At 39.6% G+C, this 23,684-nt stretch overlaps 2 protein-coding genes across 2 annotated transcripts in view; one reads left to right on the top strand and one right to left on the bottom strand.

Moving 5' to 3' along the window:
• LOC119656570 (protein phosphatase PTC7 homolog) overlaps nt 1-6,994 on the top strand; it is an 85,324-nt gene extending 78,330 nt beyond the window's left edge. Inside the window, exons 4-5 of the mRNA XM_038062957.1 lie at nt 5,090-5,228; nt 5,323-6,994. Coding sequence (XP_037918885.1) covers nt 5,090-5,228; nt 5,323-5,372 — 189 coding nt within the window. The 3' untranslated portion in view covers nt 5,373-6,994. The remainder of the gene's footprint in view (nt 1-5,089; nt 5,229-5,322) is intronic.
• A 7,905-nt stretch (nt 6,995-14,899) lies between these two features.
• On the bottom strand, nt 14,900-22,785 carry LOC119656572 (derlin-2). The gene is made up of 4 exons (XM_038062959.1): nt 22,403-22,785; nt 15,709-16,065; nt 15,484-15,647; nt 14,900-15,373 (listed from the first exon to the last, which is right to left on the bottom strand). Exons 1-4 carry the CDS (start codon nt 22,493-22,495, stop codon nt 15,178-15,180), a joined length of 810 nt encoding a protein of 269 aa, XP_037918887.1. The 5' UTR covers nt 22,496-22,785; the 3' UTR covers nt 14,900-15,177.
• Between the last annotated feature and the right edge of the window lie 899 nt (nt 22,786-23,684).

Below are 23,684 nucleotides of genomic sequence, written 5' to 3'. Positions count from 1 at the left end.
CTTGTTCTGGCTATTGTGCTGAGTTCAATTGTGTCTGGCCAGATTACCGTCCCATAGGCAATTATTGGCCTTATTAGTGCAGTGTATATCTAGTGCAACATTTTCAGGGTGCATCCCTTCTATAGACTTGCAAATCATTAGAGCCCTTGTACCTTTCCGACATGTTCTCAACATGCGTCTCCCATAGTAGTTCCCAAATATTTGACCTCTGTTACTAGTGATCAAGTTTGCGCTTTCCAGTGGTTGGTACTATGTTGGCCTTGGTTGGATATATGCGTAGCTTCGCTTTTCTGCACCAGTTGCTAGTGATTCATAGTCCAGTTTGGATTCTATCGCATAGGGTATCCTCATATTTGCCCCTACATATTAAAACAATATCTTCAGTGTAACCCTGGTCCTGTATTTTAGTGTTCCTTAGCTCTCCTAGGAGTTCGTTATCTATTATACTCCATATTAACGGTGATAATACCCCACCCTGTAGACTGCCTTGACAATAGAATTTGATACCTGTCAGTACTTCTATTTGCCTACTCTCTAACATTCTGCCCATCCAGAAGGTCAGGGTATTTCCCACTTCCTTTCGGATTAAGGCATCTCGTATCTCTATGTGCGATGTGTTTTCGAATGCTTCTTCAATGTCCAAAATCCTACACAGTGCTATTTCTTGTGTTTGGCATCCCGTACTACATCCGCCAGCTGATACAGCGAGTTTCGATTGGCCGTCCTACCCGGTTATCGTCTTGGTTGTTGTCTACGATCTTCTCCACCACGGAGCGCGAAGGAGGTTACCGGTAACATTGAGAAATAATATCGACCGCCGGATGCGGCCGCTTTGAAATTCAACTTCCCTTGAACTTCAAATTCCTTAAAAATTTTACCTCGATGCAGCGCGAGACATTTTGCACTATCATATGTCGCTCTGATAATAACTATTAGTTTCTCGGAACGTCACTACTGTGCAGAGCACTCCAGATATACTCCATATTGACACCGTTGAAAATTTCTCAAAAATCGATTTACTTCACTTTCCGTCGATCAAACTTTCGAGCTGTTTTTTGATACATTCTAGGGTAATTTTAGGGAGTATATATGCGACCAAGGATGCAAGCAGATTTCGTTCTGCGGAATTTTAACAATCTTCTACTTCCAATCACTGGAAAAAATTATGATTATCCTCCAATGAACAATTTTTCGGGAAGATCGTCAACCCCGGCGACTTTAGTCCCCTTGAGCGCATTCATGGTAGACATGATCTCACTGCTATGTGAAGGAGCATTCCATATCCGCATATTATGGGGGTTAGCCATTCACCAAACCGTGATGAAGTACTCATCATTGTGAATGAGGAACTGACTATTAATGTTTTTAACCGGACTATCGAAAAACTTGCTACTACTTGCAAATTCCTTCGTGATACTCTATAGCGTTCTGAAATTACTATTGCGCCAGCTGTTACTTCTCTGGCCAAGACAGTAATGAATTTCCTTTTGTGATGGGGCACAATATGCTACATTTCAAGAGATTTGTTACGGTATCGAAGCTGAAGCGCGTTACGCCCGCCACCATTGGCAACGATCGATAGAGTTTTCAATTTCTTAAGTTCATCGATTCGCTTCCACGTTTCCTCAGTCAACCAGATTTTGTGACGCCCTTTCGGGGAATGAGCGACATCTAGTGTAGCAAGAAATAAAACATTTTCATCGTTTTTCCTAAAACGCTCGACCGGATTGAATCTATACGTACACCCAGAAGGCAGATCTTAAATCTCCTGCCTACAATGTAATTGATCTGATTGCAAGTACGCTGCCCAGTTGAGACCTAACTGACATCGCGGTAATCTTTGTGGCCGAATAATGTGCCGCAGACCTCTCACCGTTATGATTATGGTCAACAAGACTCTGTTTTCCCATCACATGTCCGGAAGATGTTGTCATAGCCCTCCTGGCGTTAAAATCATCACAATCGCAATGTAGTTTTTAGAAAATTTCTTCTGTACTTCATGTTATGGTTCATAGACAACCTCTTTCTACTCTGTATGTTTTCATTCGTTACGGCTGTGGTAAACATTAGTCTGGAATCGGATTCACGCTGACTTCCGTCAGACACAGTGCCGCAAGAGGAAGAGGTGTGCTCTCCAGAGTTCCATGACTAACCCTGCTTAGGCATATTGCTGGAACTCGCGCAGAAGTTGGAGAAAGCATGCATTCGATGGGCCTTCGCTACCGCTGTGAAGAAATATACGCACAATCCACAAACCAATTCTTGTCCTTGTGCAAGGCGTAACCGACAATTAAGTCCTTTTCCGAGCCATGAATAACCTTTCGTTAGCGGAAAGAAGAAGAAAAATTGCAGGTGGTGAATGTGTATTGGGTGAGGGAGATGTACAGCCCCTAAGCACTCTGACGGTATTGATCCATTGGAAGAAATATTACAAAAAAAGGCCAATCACTATAATCGTTTTCTACAAGCGGATGGGGTTTGGAGGAGGGGAACTAGGGATGGAATATGGTTTGAGAATTGCAAGGAAAGTGGGTTAGGAACGACGTGTGCCGGTTTGTTTGGGTTAAAAGAACATATTGACGATCAGTGAAGAGAACTATTTTACTTTTCCTATCGGACGGACAGTGTCCGGATAGCTGAGTGGCTAGAGCACAAGGCTGTCGCACGGAAGGTCGCGGTTCAAATCTCACTGGCAGCAGTGGGATTTGTATCGTGATTTGACGTCAGATACCAGTCGACTCAGCTATGAATAAGTACCTGAGTCAAATCAGGGTAATAATCTTGGGCGAGCACAATGATCCAATATGGATTGTTGCGCCAAAGATTATTATTATTATTATCGGACAGATGTTTATCACTGCTTTAAGGAATAAGCCAATCTCAATCCCCAGACACTCGGTCACCAGGGGGTTGGAGGACTGACATCTTTTCGGGAATTTTACCGGCCATGACAGAATTATTGAAACGAAGGTTGGAATATATTGATTTAAGGCGCGGTATCGTTTGACATTTTCGAGGATTGAGGATTGGTTTCCACTTGGTAAAAATCCTTGTCCAAATATGAATTCAGATGAGCTTGTCCGCGTACTATATTTTTCGTGGAGAAAATGATGAGGTCATATGCAGATTTTGATGGGGTTGTGATTTGGAGCGGGCTTAGGGATGTCTTCTGAGAAAAACGAAAATAAGGTTGCAGAAAATACGGAGAGGGACTGGTATATAGAGAAAAGAGCTACTGGTGAACTTTCACTCGAAATTGCCGGCCATCTAGAAACCTTCCAGGGGTTCGGGTGGAATGGTATAGGGTATTACTCCGTACTTCCAGACAAAGTCGGAAGCGATCTTTATGGTAAAGGGAGAAGGTTATTGTAGGTATCTTGCTGATGATCTCGAGCAAGATTTCAGTTTTTAGAATAAGGAAGAAAAACTGAAAATCTGGAATACCCCACGATTTTGAGGGTGTTAAATTTGGAATTGCTTAGATCTAGGGGTTCGATTAATGTTTATTATGCCAGGAAGTAGCAAAACTTATTGGCAACCAAACTGAAACCAATATATCTAGCGTTTAGGTTATCCCCTAAGGTTAGGGACCACGTTTTGCTAGACGGGCTGGGATGGTCCGCTCAAAAGAATTTTATGGCGGATTGTTTATTCGAGAGTTAGCTGCGGTACTAGAGGGAAACTATGTATACGAAGCGTTATGTGGTTCCTATTGAGGCGATGGCTGCTTCGATTGATGTGAGGATATTAGCGGGTAGTTAGAGTTTTGTGGTGAGGAACTTGTCGGAGATTAGTATTGCGGTCGATCTACCATGTTTTGATGGGGTTGGTATCCACCAGTACGGAAGAGGTTGACATTGGAAAATTAAGGCGTATGAAATTAGTCAGGTATGGTAACATCAACGCTTACTTCAGCTCATAGCAATCCCAGTAGCATAGCATAGATGCACTTAACTAAAGTATTATCGACGCCATGCTCTCGGGTTACATCACAAATTTTTTACAAATTGCTGGCCCACAATTTTTTTTATTTTTATCCTCTTACCACAATCGGAATACTCTGATTTTATCCCTAGCTCGAAGAAGAATTATTAATTCACTTAGAATATAAGATGATTTTATAAATGATGTAATAAAATCATTCGCTCTGGATCTTCTCTGTTCTGCCCGAATATATAATGATCAAATCAGTCGCATATGAGAGGTTAGCGTTGGACCGATTTGAGATAGAATTGAACTTGATGGCATAGAAGCAGAAAAGAGTCAGACTTAGGTACTCAATATCTGCAAGCATTTTATCACTTAGTGCAAGAATTAGTAATATTAAACATACTGCAAACTTCCAAGCTATACTCGTTCAGCACTTTCATAGTTATGTTGATAAAAGAAACGGATCGGGAATAAGTGGGATAGATGTGATTTTGATTTTTGCCCAGCTCAGAGGCATCTGCTTCTCACACCAAACCACGCATGAGTACTGTCCAGAAGGGCTTCATCAAAGTTTAAAAATTCCTTCAGCAATCGCGGTTCAAATCTCACTGGCGGCAGTGGAATTTGTATCGTGATTTGACGTCGGATACCAGTCGACTCAGCTGTGAATGAGTACCTGAGTCAAATCAGGGTAATAATCTCGGGCGAGCGCAATGCTGACCACATTGCCTCCTAGTGTACCGTTACGGTCTTGAATGAAGTGCTCTAACACACTTCAAGGCCCTGATCCAACATGGATTGTTGCGCCAACGATTATTATTAATCGCACAGATATATAGCATTAGTTTTCAAGAGTTAGGCACAAGATATCACCACGAAACAATATAGGATGGCAAATTTTGAAAAACAAAGAAGACATGAAAATCTCGCAGTTAGGGTTAAGCGTTAGTCTTTGAACAGATAAGCGTCATACCGGAAGTAGGATCTAGTTCGAGTGCACGAACGAGCGTACGCTGGTTAGCATCAATGTAGTTCTAAAACCCATCAACGAGATACTTATTGCACGACAATAATCTAAAAACTTGTTACCAATTTAACCATCACCATTACCATTTTTCTAAGTAAATCTAAAAATTCTTTCTTAATTTTTCCTCTCCAGATCGAAGGAGAAAACGATCCTGTTAAATTGCAAATGACTGCAAATACAATCGCACTGATGGCACGTTCATTATCATTTGATAGTGAATTCATGTCACCGTTTGCAATAAATGCTAGGCGAAATAACATTAATGCAACTGGTAAGTTGTTGTAAAGTGTAAATCATGCACTAACTTTGATCTCACACTTTTACAAGAAACCTGACTGATTTCTTTTTGTTGCAATCGTTCACAGGTGGTAAACCAGACGACATAACTGTGGTACTTGCAACAATAGTAGCGTAAATTTCGTTACTAAATAAGGAATAAATCATTAAATATAAACAAATTTATTTTTTAAAACTTAGTTGTTCATCCCTCTTGTTTTTCTTTACATGAAATTGTATTTTTAATTTGCCCACTTTTTTCCATCAAGATTTCATTCAATTTTCTAGATTTTCAATAGTTTTTCATTCACATTCACTGTATTTTCTTTATTTTTCTCATTTCATTTCTAGAATAGAACTATTTTTTGTATATATAGGCAAACAAGAAGATAAAGGTCGTGCTTATTTTGCATCATTTCATCCCTTTCTTCATGTTACTCATAATCTTACGAAACATAATAATGATAATAACGTCAAAATGAATTGTAAACGTTGGAGAGAAAAAATATGGAATTCTGTGTAATTCAATTTGTAACACGAGTCAAAAATGAAATGAAACAAACAATCGATCTAGATAGGCAATCGTGATCAACAAATTAGAATTATGGCGAAACATTTATTCTTACATGTTTTTTTATGGTTTTGTTCCGCCTTCGATTGTTTCTATAATTTTTCTATGTCACAATCTTCAATCGTCACTACCGCGTAATGTCAGCGAGAAAAATTAGACAAATAAACAAAGGCAAATTATCACGATAAATTTTCTGTGCTGGCAGAAGATAAACGAATAGTTGATGAATGGTATTTTCGATGGATATTGCTAAAGCTACTTTTAGGAAGCCACGATAGAGAGTGAAAGGGATAATTCAACTGAACTAAAGTAAATGATGTATTTGGGTCATATTTCCATGTTTTGAAAACGAATATAATCGAGTTACAAATTAGAAGTTAGGAAAGCTGTTTTGTATTGTTAACATGTGTAGTTTCGAATGTAGGTTTCAGTTTGATTATCATCGTTCTCCGACATGCCCCCAACACATTGATGTACGTACAACACCGAAATATTGTTTATGAATTTTGAAAGAAATTGACTGTTCCTGTGAACCTAATAATTTAGTATGACTAGTTGTAAAATGACTTAGGACGATTATACAAACTACTACTACTGATGATGATGATAAACGAAAAACAAACTTATAACCATGATGTAAATTATTATAATTTTAAATGCTATTGTCAGTTGTATAGGTTGTTACAGTTAAATTAAAAAAGAACAAAATGCTGGTCTTTAAATGTTTCATTTCGAATCATCCTTCTAGATATACAAATTAAAGTAAAAACTGTTCACTGTTTCATTTTTTATATGAAGTTAAGACAAAATGATAGAAATTATGTATGTGCGTGATATATTGAAAAAAGAACAGAATATGGAATGTATAATATGATCTCTTACAACATTTACGGAGTGTTTTTTTCCAAACGTCTTTGTGTTATTAACCGAACCGAAGTTACAAATAAACCAAGATGTTATGGGAAACAATCAGTAGAAAATATTTAAGTTATCTTGAAACTAAATTATGTTCTAAAATTTATAAAACTATAGACTTTATACGGCACTGTAAATACAGTGACGGCTAACAAATTGGCGAAAATATGGCTCAAATAAAATAAGGTGTATAGTAATTGTCTTCCAAAGTTATGGGAATGATTATTTGAAAAACACAATAGTGTTTCTGCAAATATAACAATTTTATCAATATTTTTGTATTTATCATTATATTTTTCAAATCGTTTGTTATCTGTTGTCATTCATATATGAAAGAGGAACAATTGAGTTGTGCCTCCTAAGATTCAATAGAAATTACTCTATGACTATGTATGTATGTGCTTGTTATCTGCATTCTGTGACGATCTACATCTTGTTTTAAACTGTTGTATAAACTTACAAAGGTCTGAGTTTCTTTCTTGGCCCATATGAATTATTTTGATTTTTCCGTTTTGGTGAAAATGCTTACCTTCAATTGTGACGAATTTTAATCCTAAAATAGCTCTAATTTTTTTAACAAAAATTCGTTTTTTCTGGGCTGTTAATTTACCAATTAAATTAATTATAATAAGAAGATAACTGAAATCCCCCCAAAGTATATATCACTAAACCTTATCTACTTGTCGGTGACATTCAATTTACTCGAGAACCAGTACAAGTGATCCATCTGAACTTAATTGAATAATTCTGCGTATAACTTGTAGAAATGCGATTCCCTGAATCAATTTTCTAATAGATTAGTCAAGGTTGACAGCTGCAGTCGGCGATATCTCTTTAATGGCTAAAATACAGGCAGCCTGGCAAAATAAACATTCTAAGAGAAAACCCACTTGATAAGCACATTAGAATCAAGTAAAAGTTCTCCAATGGATAATTTGTGTGCTACAGACGTTGGTATTTTCGTTTGGAATTTTCAAAATTGTCAAATTTCGATATCACTTTTAATCTGTTCTCATATAATTTTCAAACGGTTTTTAATATTTAAATATTTTATTCTCCCTGAAAATGAACCTGTTCTCACCTTCCTCGCACATTGGTTTCCTTTACTCATCGTAAGAGAAAGTTTGCTACGCGGCAATTTCACGTCATATACTTCTAGGATTTTTGATATTCATTAGTAAAATGCATATAAAGTTAGTGCCTATGCTTCAATAGAATTTCTTCTACAAAAACTTGACGTGGCTTAGGAATTTTGTCTTTGATCATAAGTTACTGAACTATTTTCATTTGATTCTAAATCAATGACTGCCTCATAGTGGGTGATGTTATCCTTGCCAAAAAAATGGGATATTTATGGAATATGAGGGGATGGTCGTTAAGAATTGAAAAAAGAACACCCGTCTAACTGCGACAATTGGAGGAATAATACTAGATTATATCAGAGAACGTCTCGAAAGCTTGATCGGCGGAAGGCAGGCGTTTTTCTACTCTGAATACATCTCACTGATTACAGCAATACAATGTGGATCATTTTGAAATATTGTGCGGCGTTTAGATCTCCTTGCCCTTCATTAATTTGGAGACGGCTTTCGACAGGGTGAACAGTGAGGTATCTGGCATGCTCTACGAAGAAAGGACATTCTGGGGGTTTAAAGTCCAAAGCCGAGTCCTTACATCTTGGTAATAGATATTATTTCTTCCGATGACGTTCTCCGGAGAACGTCCATGGCATATTTCCTTAAATTTCTTGACTACACCAATGACATCTGCTTGTTCTCGCCCAGACATGGAGGAGAACAAGCATAGTTCTAGCTTTGAAAGAGCCACCCAGAGTCGGATTGCAGATAAACACTAACAAAGCCAATTTTCGCAGTCTGAAAAGTCATCATATTCTTTTCATTTGTATTAATGGACAAAGCAGACCGTAAACAAGTATGCAATTCACCCGAATTATTACTTCAACAAATGTTTTTAAGTTTTTCCTTGAACATTAAATGTGAACATAACCCTGTAATAAGTATGGGCCTTTTGTTGGTGTGATGTGGATTTATCTAGTACGTTCCAAATATATATGTTAACACTGCATCTAGGTTTGACAGAAAGGGGGGAATTCATCCTTGGGTTCGGAATAAGTATTTCAATTAAAAAGGGGATAATAAAGGGGCCTGCATAATTCTCACCCTAGAGTCGGATTTTCTCTCTACGATGCTGGTAGCAGCCTCGAAAAATAAGTAAATACCATCAGGTATTGCCTCGAGAAAAAGTTGCAAGTCATTTAATCAATATTCGTAATAGACTTATATAGCAATTAAATTATATGATTGATCAATACTCTTAGTAAATGCATCAAATTCGAGATCGCTAGCTAATTTTTGACGTAAAAGTTACCAAGCTTCCAAATTTCGGCTGTAAGATGATAATGAAACTGAAACGCAGTCTCATTGACAATTTTTGTTTGAAGAATTTTTACATCCTTTATTTATTCCCAAACATCCAATCAGCCTCTCCATCCGTGTTTCTCTGGTTAACAACCTAGTCTATATTGGAGGCGCGCTTTAAACCCTTCAGTTGGGCTGGACTGGCCATTCAATGTTCGGATCAGATCAACTTGAAGTCTTGAAATTTCCACAGTGCCAAGACATGGTCGCAAGCGGAACATGCATTTGTCGGTGCCCATCTACTGTCTAATTCTGCTAAGAAAATGTGCGACCGTGTTAGATACCATGTTATGGGGGGTATAGTACTACTTTTGCCGCGTAAACAGAGCAGAAAATGTAATTTTCACACATTAACTAATGAGAGGCGAGAGGCTAACGAAGTTGTAGGGATCCATTACGTATGGAATGAGCAATGAATATATCAAGGGATTTGATCTTTTTGGCCTTTGTACAACACAAGCGTATGAACTCACAGCTAACATCTTTACCGTAAGGGAGGCAATATAATTTCAAATGACACATCAACGGTACGCTACAACTTTGTTCAGGCTCAAGAATCTGCATCTGATAATGATGTTATTCATAGCAGGGATAAGTCAATTATAAGAGATATTGCTGGCAATAACAATAGTAATCAGTCGATGTTATCATTGAGTAAATAAATGGATGACTCAGTAGTTAGAGCAATAGACTGTCAGAGCGGAAGGTCGCGGTTCAAACCTCGCTAGCGGCAGAGGAATTTGCATAACTGGATGTCGGGGGTAAGTTGCTCCCGGAATATATATTTACATTGAAAATTAAAAATTGTAGTTTGGAGGAAACTACCCTTGTCTATCAATTTTACGCTAGATTACAAATACCAGTTAAAAATCTAATCTCTTCTATTCCGTTCTAATTACACTACATATGTGGGAGAGTACGCTATGTGGGTATTTTTGATGGTAAATCTTGGCAAGGGCTGTTGTTGAGGGAACTTTTGAATAATATCATTTCTATGAAGATATAGAGACCTGAATCAAAGAGTCTACAAGGGAAGATGGAACTTTCCCCATGTTTCTATAATTCTATGAATATGTTCGTATTTGTTCAGACCTATTCTTTCTTTTTTACGATGTTGACTTTTTCTTCAGAAGCTATATACACACATTTCTAAACAATTTATCCTGTTTATAGGATACCAAAAAGGCCCTTTCTACGATAGATTCAAAGGATATTAAAAGCCGGCCTGGTCGCTTAGACTTTATCATCATCAAGAAGACATGCTTTTCCACTTAATGAAATTTAGAGCATTCCCCGTTTGTTTTGCAGTACTATAGTAATAAATTACTCCCGTTTCCCGTGTATTTAACAATTTGGGTATTTGCGTTCAACACCTTTTGTAGCTTGTCCTGTTTTCTATGGTACAGCGTGCACTTCTGTAAGTTTGGCTTAATTTTTGCTGTTTGTTGCCGACTAGTTATGTGAAAAATTGAATTTTTTAAACTAGTCCCATCGCCATCCGCCTTGTTTGGCCAATGACAATGGCAGTGGCTGACTTTTACACATTGATCATGAGATTCTCAAATAAAAAACTTCAAAATGAGCTCTGATTGAATGCTTGAATTTAGAGGCACATTTTGTAGGAAGTCTACTCTGTTGAAATCCTCCTGAAATCATCTTTGGAGATTGTTGAGCATCGTATGTAAAGTCACCAAGTTTACGCTTCGTAAACTACCACTTCTATGATTTAAATCTCTTCTAGTAATAAAAAGTTGGTTGCTTGATTGTAATCATTTTCTTCGATAACTGAACGGACCGCATGTGTCCTTAGCCCCTCAAATAATCCGTATTCAATCTCTGACTGCATTTTCAAGTGAGCCGATCTGATCTCTATTTGCGTTAGTTGGATCCTCCCATTTTTCACAAGGGTTCACGAATCATTTGAAAGTTTTCATAGAGACGTCATTACATAGGAAGTCCCAAGAAAGGGATCTATTAATATGAACAAGGCACTGGAAAATGAAAACGTAATCAAACCTACTGTAAGGTTACGAGAATTGCACAGAATGTTCTTTTTACTTCAAGACGAGACATGCTTCCCTTTGCTTCGTGAGGATCCGGAAAACATTTTAGAGTAACGAAGTATCGATCGAGCGAACTGTCTCTTCAATTTGAAATTTAAATTCGTCAAAAGTAGAAGGTGGAAAAAACCAAGAACGATCGTAAACCACTTCCTCGAAAATTTTCAAAGGGATTGGAGTGGGGTTCGTGGGGACTATGGGCTTTCGAATTTAGGCGTGTGTCAGAAAAACACCCCTCGTGGTGCGGCTGCGTGTTCGATTGCACCATTTTGTTGTATCCAACAATATCGGGCTTTTTCGCCTGAATTGGCGATAAAAGCGGTAATTAGTTTTGATATCGCCATGCATTACTAATTGTCGTTTCAAAAAATGATCTTAGATTTTTTCCCATTGAATTACCACACCAAACATCGATCTTTTGAAGCTGCAAGCGGGTTTCCATAAATTCCTGGAAGTTTCCTGAACATTAAATTTAGCAATTTTGCAAATTCACACAGCCATCTAGATGCACTCATGTAGCATCAGTAAAATAAAGGGAGTCCAATCGAGGAGGAGGAGGCCTCATGGTGAAATCGTTGGAGCCTACGTTTTGCATAATCAGGCGGCAATAATTCGGTATGTAATGGCTCGTGACAAGCGAACACAACGATAAGATAAGCTGCACTTACTTGCCAGTTCGTATCTTCCCTTCTCTTTTTTCCAATGTAACTATTATACAAACGGCCTGCTGCTCTCCTTCGGATAATTATATGCTCATTTTGAAACCTGCACATTATGCTATTGATCGATGAATGAGCATCGATTAGGCTTGCCACTGCCGGTTTTCCAATCTCTACCTTTTTCCTGACTGCGAGAAGTTCCATTTGCATTTTTTCGCGACTCCCCGCATATAATGTATATATCCTGAATGATTATTTATCAAACGTATCACACGCATAATTGCCAGTTTTCTCAACCGTTCGTAGATAATGGAACCATTTCGCCTTTTTAGCTCAAACAAAAAAAACAAAAAATAATGATTTCGATGTCCAACTGATCTTTAGTCTTTGCCTCGTTCAGATGCGGAGTCGACTCGTCTTGATCGATATCGCCATTTTGCTGGGTCAAAGATCTGATCTGGATCGAGCCGCCATCTTGCATAGCAAGCCATCGTCGTTTCGGCTCGCCTTTTTGTCGCTTACCATCGATTTCGATGTTTAGACCAATCTTGACGAGTGAAATCTCTTTAGCGCGAATTGCATAACCATGCCATCGAAGACGCCTCTCTCTTTCATGATCGGTGCAGCTCCATATTGGTCGCGAGTGTCCTCATTTCGAATGTAATCATGGCATGTTCGTCTGCAATATTGCAAGGTGTCATTTATTGTCTTTTATGTTTGGCCAACACGCAGAACCATACACACTGAGCTAAATTTTGGATTTGAGACGCTCGTCGATCACATCGAACGCCAGTTCATTAAACTTGCGCTGATGCGTGGATCAATTCCATAATAGTTCATCATTGGCTGATAACAGTGATCCGAGATATTTAAATCGCTCATTTCTGGGCAGGCCACTGACAGTGATAGTGTTTGTTTTATTTGGATCGGTCGGTCAAAATTCTGTTGTATTCAGATTCAAACTAAAACCATGTTGCATGAGGCGTTCATTCCATTTTTGAATAAGCTGCTCAAGATAAGCTTTGTTATGAGAGTCTAGGGAAACATCATTTGCATAGAGCAGTATATAGGCGCTTTGCTTAGTACGTTCAGTGTGACAGTGTCATAACAAGAACAAAGATGAGTGGCAATACGGCGTTTCCTTGATTAACTAAACACCTTCAGAGACCCGAAGCACTTTTAGATCATGAGTCCGGATGGATGTTAGAGGATAAAATGTCTACATCGATAACAGGTGTCCGGTGCAATAGTTTTAGACAAAATGTCCAACAAGGAGTCAGGATTTCCCCTATTACTTGCAAAAGATGACCCTTCGTGAGTCAACTCAGGTTCGAAGCAAGTGGTTTGCTCAATACAATTTGCAACCATGGTATCTGTGGTAAAAAAGAAACGACCAACACCTGGCTAAGACTGGCCGCCATATTGCTTCCAAAACAGAAGTGAAAAAGCATTTGATCAGTTTCTTTGAACTAATCCACAGTCAACTATTTGAACTTCTAGACCCAAAAACTTCGAAAAGTTTGTCTAAAACGAGGAATCTATACACCAAACATTGATGGAGACACTTTGTTTTCACATGTCAGTACGACGTCACTGGAAAGACATTTATTTATCTTTTTACTATATTATTACATAATGATTCTGCTTGCAATGGTGAGCTCCAAACTAAGATAAGAAATTAAGAGACAAAATTCGAATCCAACCAAATCGGTTTTTTATTGATATCGCAGTAGTGGATCCCTTTTCAGTTACTCCCGAGATCTTTTTTGTTTCTTAATTATAAGAGTATACATTATTTCGCCATAAAGTAACTATAATCCGGACTAAAACTGAATTCGATAAGGGTAAATTGTTGTAACTCACGAAAATGCCAAAAATAAATTTTAAATCTTGACATGTAAAGATTTTTTTAGAAGTTGATCGAAAAGATCACAGGATCGTAATCAAGATTGCAACATTCGAATAGTATAAGGAACCTATCGCGCTATCATTCTTGAAAACAATGTGTTCAATTTGCGTACGTATACACACGAGAAATAATTAGAAATTGCTTCGAACGGTGAAGCGTTAATCAAATTGTAAACGTCATCGCGGACCGCCTAACTAAAATATCGAAATGCGTCTTTTGCATTCGTTAGTCTAATACGATTCCAATAAATCTCGCTTCAGCAAGAGAGTAACTAAATAGAAAAAGTAGAAAACGAACTCGTGGAAGTAAATGACCACAATTGAAAGGGAACAAATGACCAAAAAAAGTAAAAGTGGAAAAACAATTAAAGAAAATCAATTACGAACATCCTTCGACGTGACTTGAAGCAAAAATAAAGAAATGAAGTAGTTTGCCTCCGGAAATAGGAGATTACGCATTTAGTGCTAAAACCGAAATTAGTTAAATGAAGTATTTACATTAGCGTTTAGTCTTTAAGTAGTGCACAGTTATAAAAAAATGACTAACTCAACTCCATGACAAAACTGGATGTTAAGGTGCGCATTTAGTTACAACAAATCATTTATTTTGCCTAATATTTAGGTGTTTCAGGCGAAAATATTTTGAGTATATTTTGTAGATGGTAAAAGTAGCAGAAACTAACCTACCCCAAGCTGAAATAAATAGAAAATGTTACTTGACTTGTATTATTATTTCGTAGTGTTTGCAGAAACGTTTGGTGCTTAGCATTTTCAATGAATAATGATAATAATCAAGAAATGAGTAAAGTTATGTATTTTTGTTTCTCTGATCTATGAACTTGCAATGAACGACAACAGCAGAAAATTGTTAACGTATGGCTGTTGTTAGTTAGAAAAAAGAAGTATTAAAATGCATAAACATATGATAGAAAACGTGTTGAAAGAGCAGTAGTTGTAAGAGATAGAAACGTAGTGATGCAGATGATATTGAACTGAAAGTACAGTTGATGATTGCGTTTAAATAAAACAAACAAAAACATAAAGTTCAAATGTGTTTTGATCTACGAAGGAAATCGTATTCACCTCTTCCTGATAAAGTAAGTAAAACATTTCAGTTTTTTTTTAATTACATATTTTTTATTACAAAATTTCTGCCGTAACAGTTCTGTAAATCATACAAAGGAGTTTAGATTGTACACATCAAAAATCCTCGCAAGTTTTAAATAATACATACAAAACACCAATATATTTTTTCCTTCGTAGCAAGTTTCACTTCCCTAGAATGTATTTTAAAAGAGGGCCCACGGCACAACTGAATAAAACAGGCAACAACCACAATAATTACACTAAGGTCTTTCCTCCTCCTTTTCAACAATCTTAAATTATGCTTTTTTTATTGTGCGGGCCGTTCCTCTGGCTGACGTTCGCGCTCTTCTGGCTGACGTTCGCGCTCCTCCTCCGGCTGTTGCTGTTGTTGATTTCTTATATCAGCACCCATTCCAAACTCTTCGCCCCAGTTGAAACCGCCCGGTCGGTCTTCTGGTAGAGGCTGATAACTATGATCTATGTGCTCATTAAATAACACTTTCCTATAAAAGAAAACACATTTGTCACAAGATCAATGAAGAGCTAAAGGAAAACTTAAATTTCTTAAGAAAATTAAGAGATCGAAAATCCTCTACATTCTCTAGTAACTTACAAAAACGTTGGTGTTTTCAAAATTCTACATCCGTTTCTTTGGTGTGGGAATACATCCTCTAGAAAATAATAAATATGGCCAACGGCCATGCCCATCAAATCGATCCATATCGTATTTCCAAGAATCATTGAGAAGCACAAAAGAACCCACGGAAGATACGGTGCCTGTACAAAAACGATCAATTAATGTGTCTTCACTCCTTACGTAACCACATCCTTCACTAACCTGAAAATTCAACAATCCAAAGAAATTCATCCGGACAAATGGGTTACGACGTGACCAAACATACACCAACATTATCGTAAATGCTTGACCCAAAAACAATAAATTTACAAAGAATGCCAATATTGTCATTAAAACGCCACCGAAAAGGAACATCATAACAAAATCTGAACTGCGTCCCCGGAATGAACCTTCCTCCAACATACGACAGTATCGATATGTGAATATCATATTGAAAAAGAAACTAAAACCGACAGTGCCGAAAAACAGAAATGTTGTAGCTAATCGCCATATTTGGAAATTTCGAAAGATTAATGTAGGATGGAAGTACAGTTGAAGTGGTGATACTAAGTCGAGATGCTGTAAAGAGAAAGTTAATTGGATTAGTCTTTCGTCTACTCGTGTGCATGTAAATATTGATTATATTATGAAGGAGAAGGTAACGGTACACAGTATCAAAAACCAGAAATCAGACCCAGGAGCGGTCAAGTAGCTTTTGGGTCGACGATTTCTAACAGTCATGGTGTTTCACAAGCTTAGCTTCTGGAAGCAGTGAAATTAAAATCGTATCCCTTGAAGTGCATAAGAGCACCACTGACCAATCGCCACTCTCAGATGGTCAGAATTCATGGTACTCAGAAAAGAATATTGTCCACTTCAGAACATCCAAGCCTTCAGAAGAGGCATCTACTACCCACTGCCACTTCCGTTTTCTAATCAACATGTCCATGGGTATTTGGTACGTACAGCGTTCATCATTAGTACTTGTTTGTGGTAAGAATACTACGATGACCCGAGTTTTTAAGCAACAGTGGTGATCACTTTCCTTGCACTTCTACCGTATAGTAGCACAGAGAGAACACTGGCGCGGAACCACCTTAACTTAATGTTAGTATTGAGGCAATGTCACTGCAACTTACAGTCTGTTACATAAGACCGTGGTCACTGTTACACGTAGATAAAAAATCAGAGCGTCCTGTTTCTTTTTCTATGACATAGAGGGCACCTCAGCTTCATGCTTTTTGTAAAAAGTCAGCTCTCTGTCAAATTTAGTCTTCAATTTAGTGGTTTTTCGAAATGAGTGCTGTTTACACCTCTCGCTTTGAGGCAATTTTTCTATGTTTGCATGAAAAAGGACCCAAATTAACGCAAATTGCTGCTGGGAAATATATGGGAAAGTCGAAGCAGTTCGTTAGCAAGTGAATAAATCGCTATAAAAAGGTCGGTAACGTTGATGATTTTCCTGATAGCGGAAGTGCAAGCAAAGTCTCAAAAAAAGACGAAAAAAAGATTCTCGCATTGTTCTCGAAAGATCCAACTTTGACTTTACGTGGAACTGGTGTGAAATTGAAAGCAAAAGGTGTTGACATATCTTACGGAACGATTCGCAGGCACTTGCTTGCCAATAAACTGAAATATCGCAGTACTTTGGAAAAACCAATGTTGAGTGCAAAATACGTTGAAAAACGAGTGGAATGGGCGAAGGAAAACTTGGACCGCGATTGGAGCGACGTAATTTTTTCTGATGAATCCTCCTTCTGGGCATTTCCGAGCATCAAACACGCCTGGACAACCTCCACCAGTAGAATGCTTCAACGGACTGTTAAACACCCCGTCAAGGTCCATGTTTGAGGGTGCTTCTCAAACAAAGGTTTCGGTACTTTGTTCTTATTTACCGCGAATTTAAATGCCGAAAAAATGAATAAAATATATCAAAAGGCTTTGCTACCATCTGCTAAGCAATGGTATATCAAGAAAAATGAAAGCTGCATCCTTCAAGAGGACAACGATCCGAAACATCGGAGTCGAGCGTGTAGCGAGTGGAAGGCGCAAAACGGAGTTGTCACTTTAGATTGGCCATCTCAGTCACCGGATGCAAATCCCATAGAAAATGTGTGGGCTCTGATGAAAATGCAGCTTCGCAGACGCAAGCCATGTAATTTAGATCAACTTTCTCGACAAATTTGGAGAATCTGGAGGTCTTTTCCGGTAGAATATGCAGAAAAACTAGTGGAAAGTATGCCCCGACGGTGTCAGGCCATAATTGACAATGCAGGAGATTGGACTTCCTACTGAGGTATTTGCATTGAGTATTGACGACCAAATTATCAATAAATTTGCGAATTTTCGAAAAATCAATTGTTATTATTTAACAGTGACCACGCTCTTATGTAACAGATTGTATGTAACCTATTTAGAGTGCGGCCCCAACACCACGAACCGCCAAAGGAGGTTTCAGTGAGGAATCAGACGCATGGCTCTCTTAGCTCGGCTGTCGTAAGTCTAAATGGACGCATCGCATGCGTTTTTTCCTAGCTGAGCTTTCTTCCAGGAAGATAGGCCTTACCTAGGTCAGGGAGACCCTCTCTGATGTGGCTCTCGTAAGGTGACTACAACCGGTAATTCGGATCATCCAAAACAACCAAACTACAAGATCGAAGAAAGTCGCCAAATAAACTCAGGTAGCGTTTCCCGCATTTGCAAAATAGTACATTTCTTCTTGAAATACTCGAATGCGAAGTCGTGAGTGCCAAATATAGTACTTTTAAAATTAAAATATCTTAAAGTGAATAGGTTAGTTTGCTCAAGCCTCTCGTCTGCCAAGACCGTTAGTGAATTGAGATAGCCACACCCTGTACGAGGTGTCTCTACTATTAGCAAAACGCTACGGATGTAGACTGGGGGTCGAAAAACACCTCCTCCCCCTCCAGGATGTCATTCGAACCATGCCTATTGGATAGTTAGCAGTCGGGGGTAACTGACTGTATTCGAACAGAGCCTCATCGATACCTGGTCGCCTCAGTGAGTAAGTTTGACCTTACCGTGCTAAGGGAGTTATGGCATGGCAGACGTCTTAACCCCCACATTCGTGGGAATCAAATGAGTAATATTACACATAAACTGATTAAACAGGCGGAAGCACATTCCCTTGAGAGCCAGGTGATTGCACCCAAGAAGGGAGAAGATGGGACGTGAAGCAGTAGATCCAAGATCAACATTGGTATGCTGCGAGGACAACAACCAACAAGGCCGCTCCTCAAAAAGCAGGGACAAGTATCAATCAATATATCAGACGTTAGGAAGGAGACAGGTATCAGTGGCGCAAGTGCTAAATGGTACCTGAAGGAAGACCTGAAACCAGAAGAGATCCTTAAGAAGGCTCAGGACAACCCTAAGCCGGAACCAAGAAAAGGTGGAGCAGCAGAGATTAGCCCGCATGAAGAGAATGCTCCCAAAAAATCCAAACCTGAAACTAAGAAGGGAAAACACCTGAGTAAGTCAGGGTTGAAGGCCGGAATCAGGAAGCCCGCCATTAGCTATGCTAGGGCAGTCAGGGGCATTCGACTGGTCATACTGCTCAAGATCTTGTCATCAGGCAGATGTGCAAGGGATGGGGTGGGAAATTTGTGTTCACCGGGATACGCTTTCGCCCAGGTCACATACTGATGGGCTGTGCGACGGACGATACTGCAGAGTGGCTTAGGAACATAGTTCCTAAATTGCCAAGCTGGGAAAAAGCAGAACTGTCAACATGTGCTGGGGATGATATACCAAGAGCACATGTGATATGTTTCTCTCGAAAGCCAAAATTACACAGAACAAAGGTGGAGGGCAAGGGTAGGATCCTCACGATCAGGGTAGATGACAGATCCCTGGAGGCAATCAAACGTCGGAGTTGCCATATTAACTCTCGATTTGGCAACATATCTGTGCACGTGTAAAAGGAAAGGTTGGACGAAGACACCTGAGAGGAGACACCGAGTGGAAAGAATACCGCGGTGTCCGATGAAATCTCTGAAACCATAGAGGCGGAAAGGATTGGATCAATCAGGAAAGTAGAGCTGCTGCTCAGTGAAGAGCAGAAACTCGACGACCTTGACCTAGATTTTCAAGGGCTTAGAGTGGACAGCGACGCGCGGGAAAGCGCCATATCGATGGAGGAGGCTGATACTACGACAGTGGAGAAGAGCTCCAAACAATAAAAACAATAAGGGAGCCAATGGCCAGCACTAAGATAGCCCAAATACCATGCGAAGGCTGCACCAGCGGTAATTGCAAGGGCAAGTTCAGAGGAGAGCATTGGAATAGTGCTGAGCCAAGAGTCCTGGGTGTACCGGAGGCAGATTCACGGTCTACAAGGAGGAAGAATGCAGGTGATTTGGAACTTCCGGCTTCCACCGGAGCTAATCACTAAATTGCGATGCCAACGCCCATCACGATGTCTGGGGAAGCAGTGACACCAATCGAAGAGGTGAGTACGTTCTTGATTTTATTTTTGGCAATAAGTTAACATAGGGAACAGTCCAACATTCGTGACCATCACTAGACAAGAGGTACTAGACATAACTCTAAAGAAAACTCTGATGTACGGGCAGATCGGGAATTAGAGGGTGTCGGATAAGCCCTCTATGCCGGATCACAGAATAATCAAATTCGGCATTGAGAGCAACTCCGAAATAAAAACAATAATAAGGAATGCCAGAAGAAAAAGTGACTGGCCGAGGTACAAAAAGGCACTCACTATGCATAGTAACGCCATCAGGGAGGCAAAAAGGAACAGCTTCAGGGAATTATGTGAAGGGATCAAACAAACCAGAGAAGCAACCAGGCTTTACAAAGTTCTAGCCAAAGACGGGGCAATATCTTTTGTCTGTTTGAAAAAAGAGGATGGGACATTTACCAAGAATGACGAGGACAGAGTATACCGGCTTCTCAGAACAGAACGAGGAGAAGGAGAGAGTATACTTGCTTCTCAGAACTCATTTCCCAGGTCCTACCCCACGGCAGTAGGCAACCACATTCTATCTGCCACCTCAACAACGAATAAAAGGAGGAGAAAGGGAAACTGGACACTAGCAAAAGAAGTATGCTCGGCATTAGGGACTTTCAAATCACTGAAATCACCCGAAGTAGATGACATCTTCCCGGCACTAATCCAGAGAGGCCTAGAAATCATCTTAGAGTCTCCTCTGAAGGTGGTATGGGGTAGCATAGCCCTGGGATATATATCAAGAGCGTGGAGGCGGCAAAACTGGTCTTTATTCCAAAAACAGGTAAAAAGGATCCTTTTCATCCTAAATCTTTCAGACCAACTTTCCGAACATCGTTCGTATTCAAAACGGTGGAGAAGGTCATAGACCACTATATTAGAACAAACGTTCTAAAGCGTAATCCCCTACATCAGTGTCAACTCGCTTACAGGCAAGACAGGGAGTTACATAAACTCCAAAGACTGGCTTGCGTGTGTATCAGTGGGGCAATGAGGACATGACTAACGACATTCCTGGAGGACCTTCTCGGATTAACTCCTCTCCTCTCTGCGACATACGGCTTAGACCAGCAACTGATTATTTGGTACACTGACGGATTCCTCACAGTAGAAGGAGCGGGTGCCAGGATCATTGGTCTAACGAAAATCTACTTGGAGTCAATAGGTAAGCACACTAGCATATTCCAGGTAGAAATATATGCCATAGACGGATGTGCCTTCTTTAATCGCCAAAGGAACTACGGGGGCAGAACATTGCTGTTCTGATTGACAGCCAAGCAGCGATCGAGGCACTTCGGTCACACGAGGTGAACTCTAAACTAGTATGGGAATGCCTTGAGAGACTGAATTCGCTCAGCTCGCTCAACAAGGTTCAGGCCATGTTGGATTGGAAGGTAAGGAAGCAGCGGACGAACTAGCCAAGGAGTAGGGACGCCGCTACATGAGCCAGAACCCTTCTGTAAAATCGGAAACGGGGTCATGGCTATGACAATAAAAAATGAAGAGGAGGTTGAGAATAATAGTAATAATGTATGTGAAGTAATAACCACGCATTTAAATAGAATTAAGATAGATAAGACCAACTTAAGCTAGAAATAAACTGCCAATCTTTATATGTGAGTCACTATTGAAAAATAAAAACTGAAAACCTGGTCAAAGCTCTCTGCCCCTATGATTAAATATGAAAATACAGGCGCCCGTCAAACGATAAGTTCTTCCGAGGTAGATAGCCACGCCCAGACGACAGCTGATTGCAATTCGCTTGATTCAATTGATCAAATCTTTAAGCTGACCAATTACATTACCACCACCTATTCTTCAGTGGTTGTACGACGTTTACATTTCTGTGAACCTATTCCCAACAAATTTGACTTTGTACACATTTCCGGGCTTCTTAAGTTACATAAGTCGGTTACTTGACTATTTACGCAGCAATTCATGGGCGGTTTAAAGGGAACAAACCCCGCCAACTGTAATCTCAGTAATCCTCAATCGAAAACTGTTTTCTAAATGCTTGAGCGACCATTCCGCCAAATCAAGCGCGAAGCAAGCTAGCCAATACCAAACCTACAAATCTTTCCTCGCTGCTCCAATCAGAAATAAACAAACGTTTTGTTTATTGATGAAATGTGCTGAGTAACCCGATTGTTTAGAATTTCGAGTTTGCTCGGATTCCAGTAATTCGGGACCGGTAGGGATGTCAACATTTATTGCATGTTGCACCTCCTACACTTACAGCCCCGTCACGAGGTTTAGGTGGAATCTTCGTATTTGACCTAGAATATTCAAAAAACAACACATGACAATTTTGACGATAAGCTGAAACCATATTCACCGGCCGAACGATGACGTGGTGTCAAGTTACAAAGCTGGAAGTACCTCCCATGACAGAAAAATCCACAATAAATAGGCATAGACAACACTTACCACTGCCAAAGTTGTTATAACGCAGGCTGTTGTATAAAATCTGGTAACGGTTGGAATTTCAAGGTATGTCTGTCTTAGCGTTTGGTAGGCCATTGTTTTTATTTATGTATTTTTTCGGCCAAGTTCCACGAATGTGCCTAACAGCAGAAAACCATTTGTAGAGTTTCAGTCAACCATTTATTTCGTTTTTCTCGTTTCGGCAAGTTGTGAATCAGAAGAGCGAATATTGAATCGAGTAGCGGCAGAAGTTCTTTGTTACTCTAGACCACTTCTGAAAATATCCTCTGGCTAATATGTCGGTATTTTTCACAAGTTTTCCTGTTATTTCACAGACACGGAGAGAAATGTCAACACATTTTGACGTTCTGTTCTCAAAGCAATTGACAGCGGACGTCTGTTTTCTATTCTTATTGGCAGGTCGGTGACCTAAACTGCATTAACGATAACGAGGGTAAAATTTGAAACAAATATTGTTCAGGTAGTTTCAAGGTGCTGAATACTGTCATATATTTCGGCTATACTGTCTCAACAAATAAATTTATAATTACGAGCAATTCGCAAAGGTTATTATTTAGTTGTGCACGCTACTCAGCAACGGTCCTTAGAATGCTCATTTTCTCCAACCAGCGAGAATTCCAACGATATAAGCTGGACATTCTGGACCTAAGCGAAGTAAGATGGTGGGATTCTGGGGAGTATTCCCCTCTCTCCTGCTACTCTTCTGGTAAATATAAGTCTCACTAACGTTGACGCCCCTACAGAGGCGACTGCAGACGCAGAAAAGGATATCTTCAAAGAGACAGTAGACCGAACCCTCGAAACCTGCCCTAGGGATGATATCGAAATCATGCTTGGAGATTTTAACAGCCTAGTAGAGACGGAGTTCAGGCGATACTCTGGCTCCTATGGTTTACATAACAATGCCACTAATAACGGATTGCGGATAATTCAATTAGCAATGCGCACGAAATAGCTGTTAGAAGTACCTGATTTGCACGGGAAGAAGTCAACAAACAAACATGGGCCTCTCCAGACAGGACCACTTTCAAGAAAATCTACCACGTGTTGATTGAACGCCGCCACCTTAATAAATATCAGAATATATAGGAGTGCCAATATAGATTCGGATCACTATCTCGTTAGCATGGTGCTCCGGACTCGAATAACAACACCGCCTAGAATCCCCTCTAACAATCAGGCGAGTGTTCACACTGAAGCCATCCATAACACATCTCCGAGCACTCAGGCCATTGTTAGGCCCATTGTACTATCCCCGTAAGTT

Source organism: Hermetia illucens, chromosome 5, assembly GCF_905115235.1.
Source record: "Hermetia illucens chromosome 5, iHerIll2.2.curated.20191125, whole genome shotgun sequence".
In the NCBI taxonomy this organism is placed as follows: domain Eukaryota; kingdom Metazoa; phylum Arthropoda; class Insecta; order Diptera; family Stratiomyidae; genus Hermetia; species Hermetia illucens.
Note: the sequence above shows the minus strand (reverse complement) of the source record. Positions and strands in the feature narration are given on the sequence as shown.

Coding starts and splice junctions, on each gene's coding strand:
- LOC119656572 (XM_038062959.1), bottom strand. CDS start 22,495: ATGGCCTACCAAACGCTAAGACAGACATACCTTGAAATTCCAACCGTT. Junction 15,648..15,708: donor TTGGATTGTTGAATTTTCAG/GTTAGTGAAGGA, acceptor GTTTTTGTACAG/GCACCGTATCTTCCGTGGGT. Junction 15,374..15,483: donor TTGAAAACACCAACGTTTTT/GTAAGTTACTAG, acceptor TTTCTTTTATAG/GAAAGTGTTATTTAATGAGC.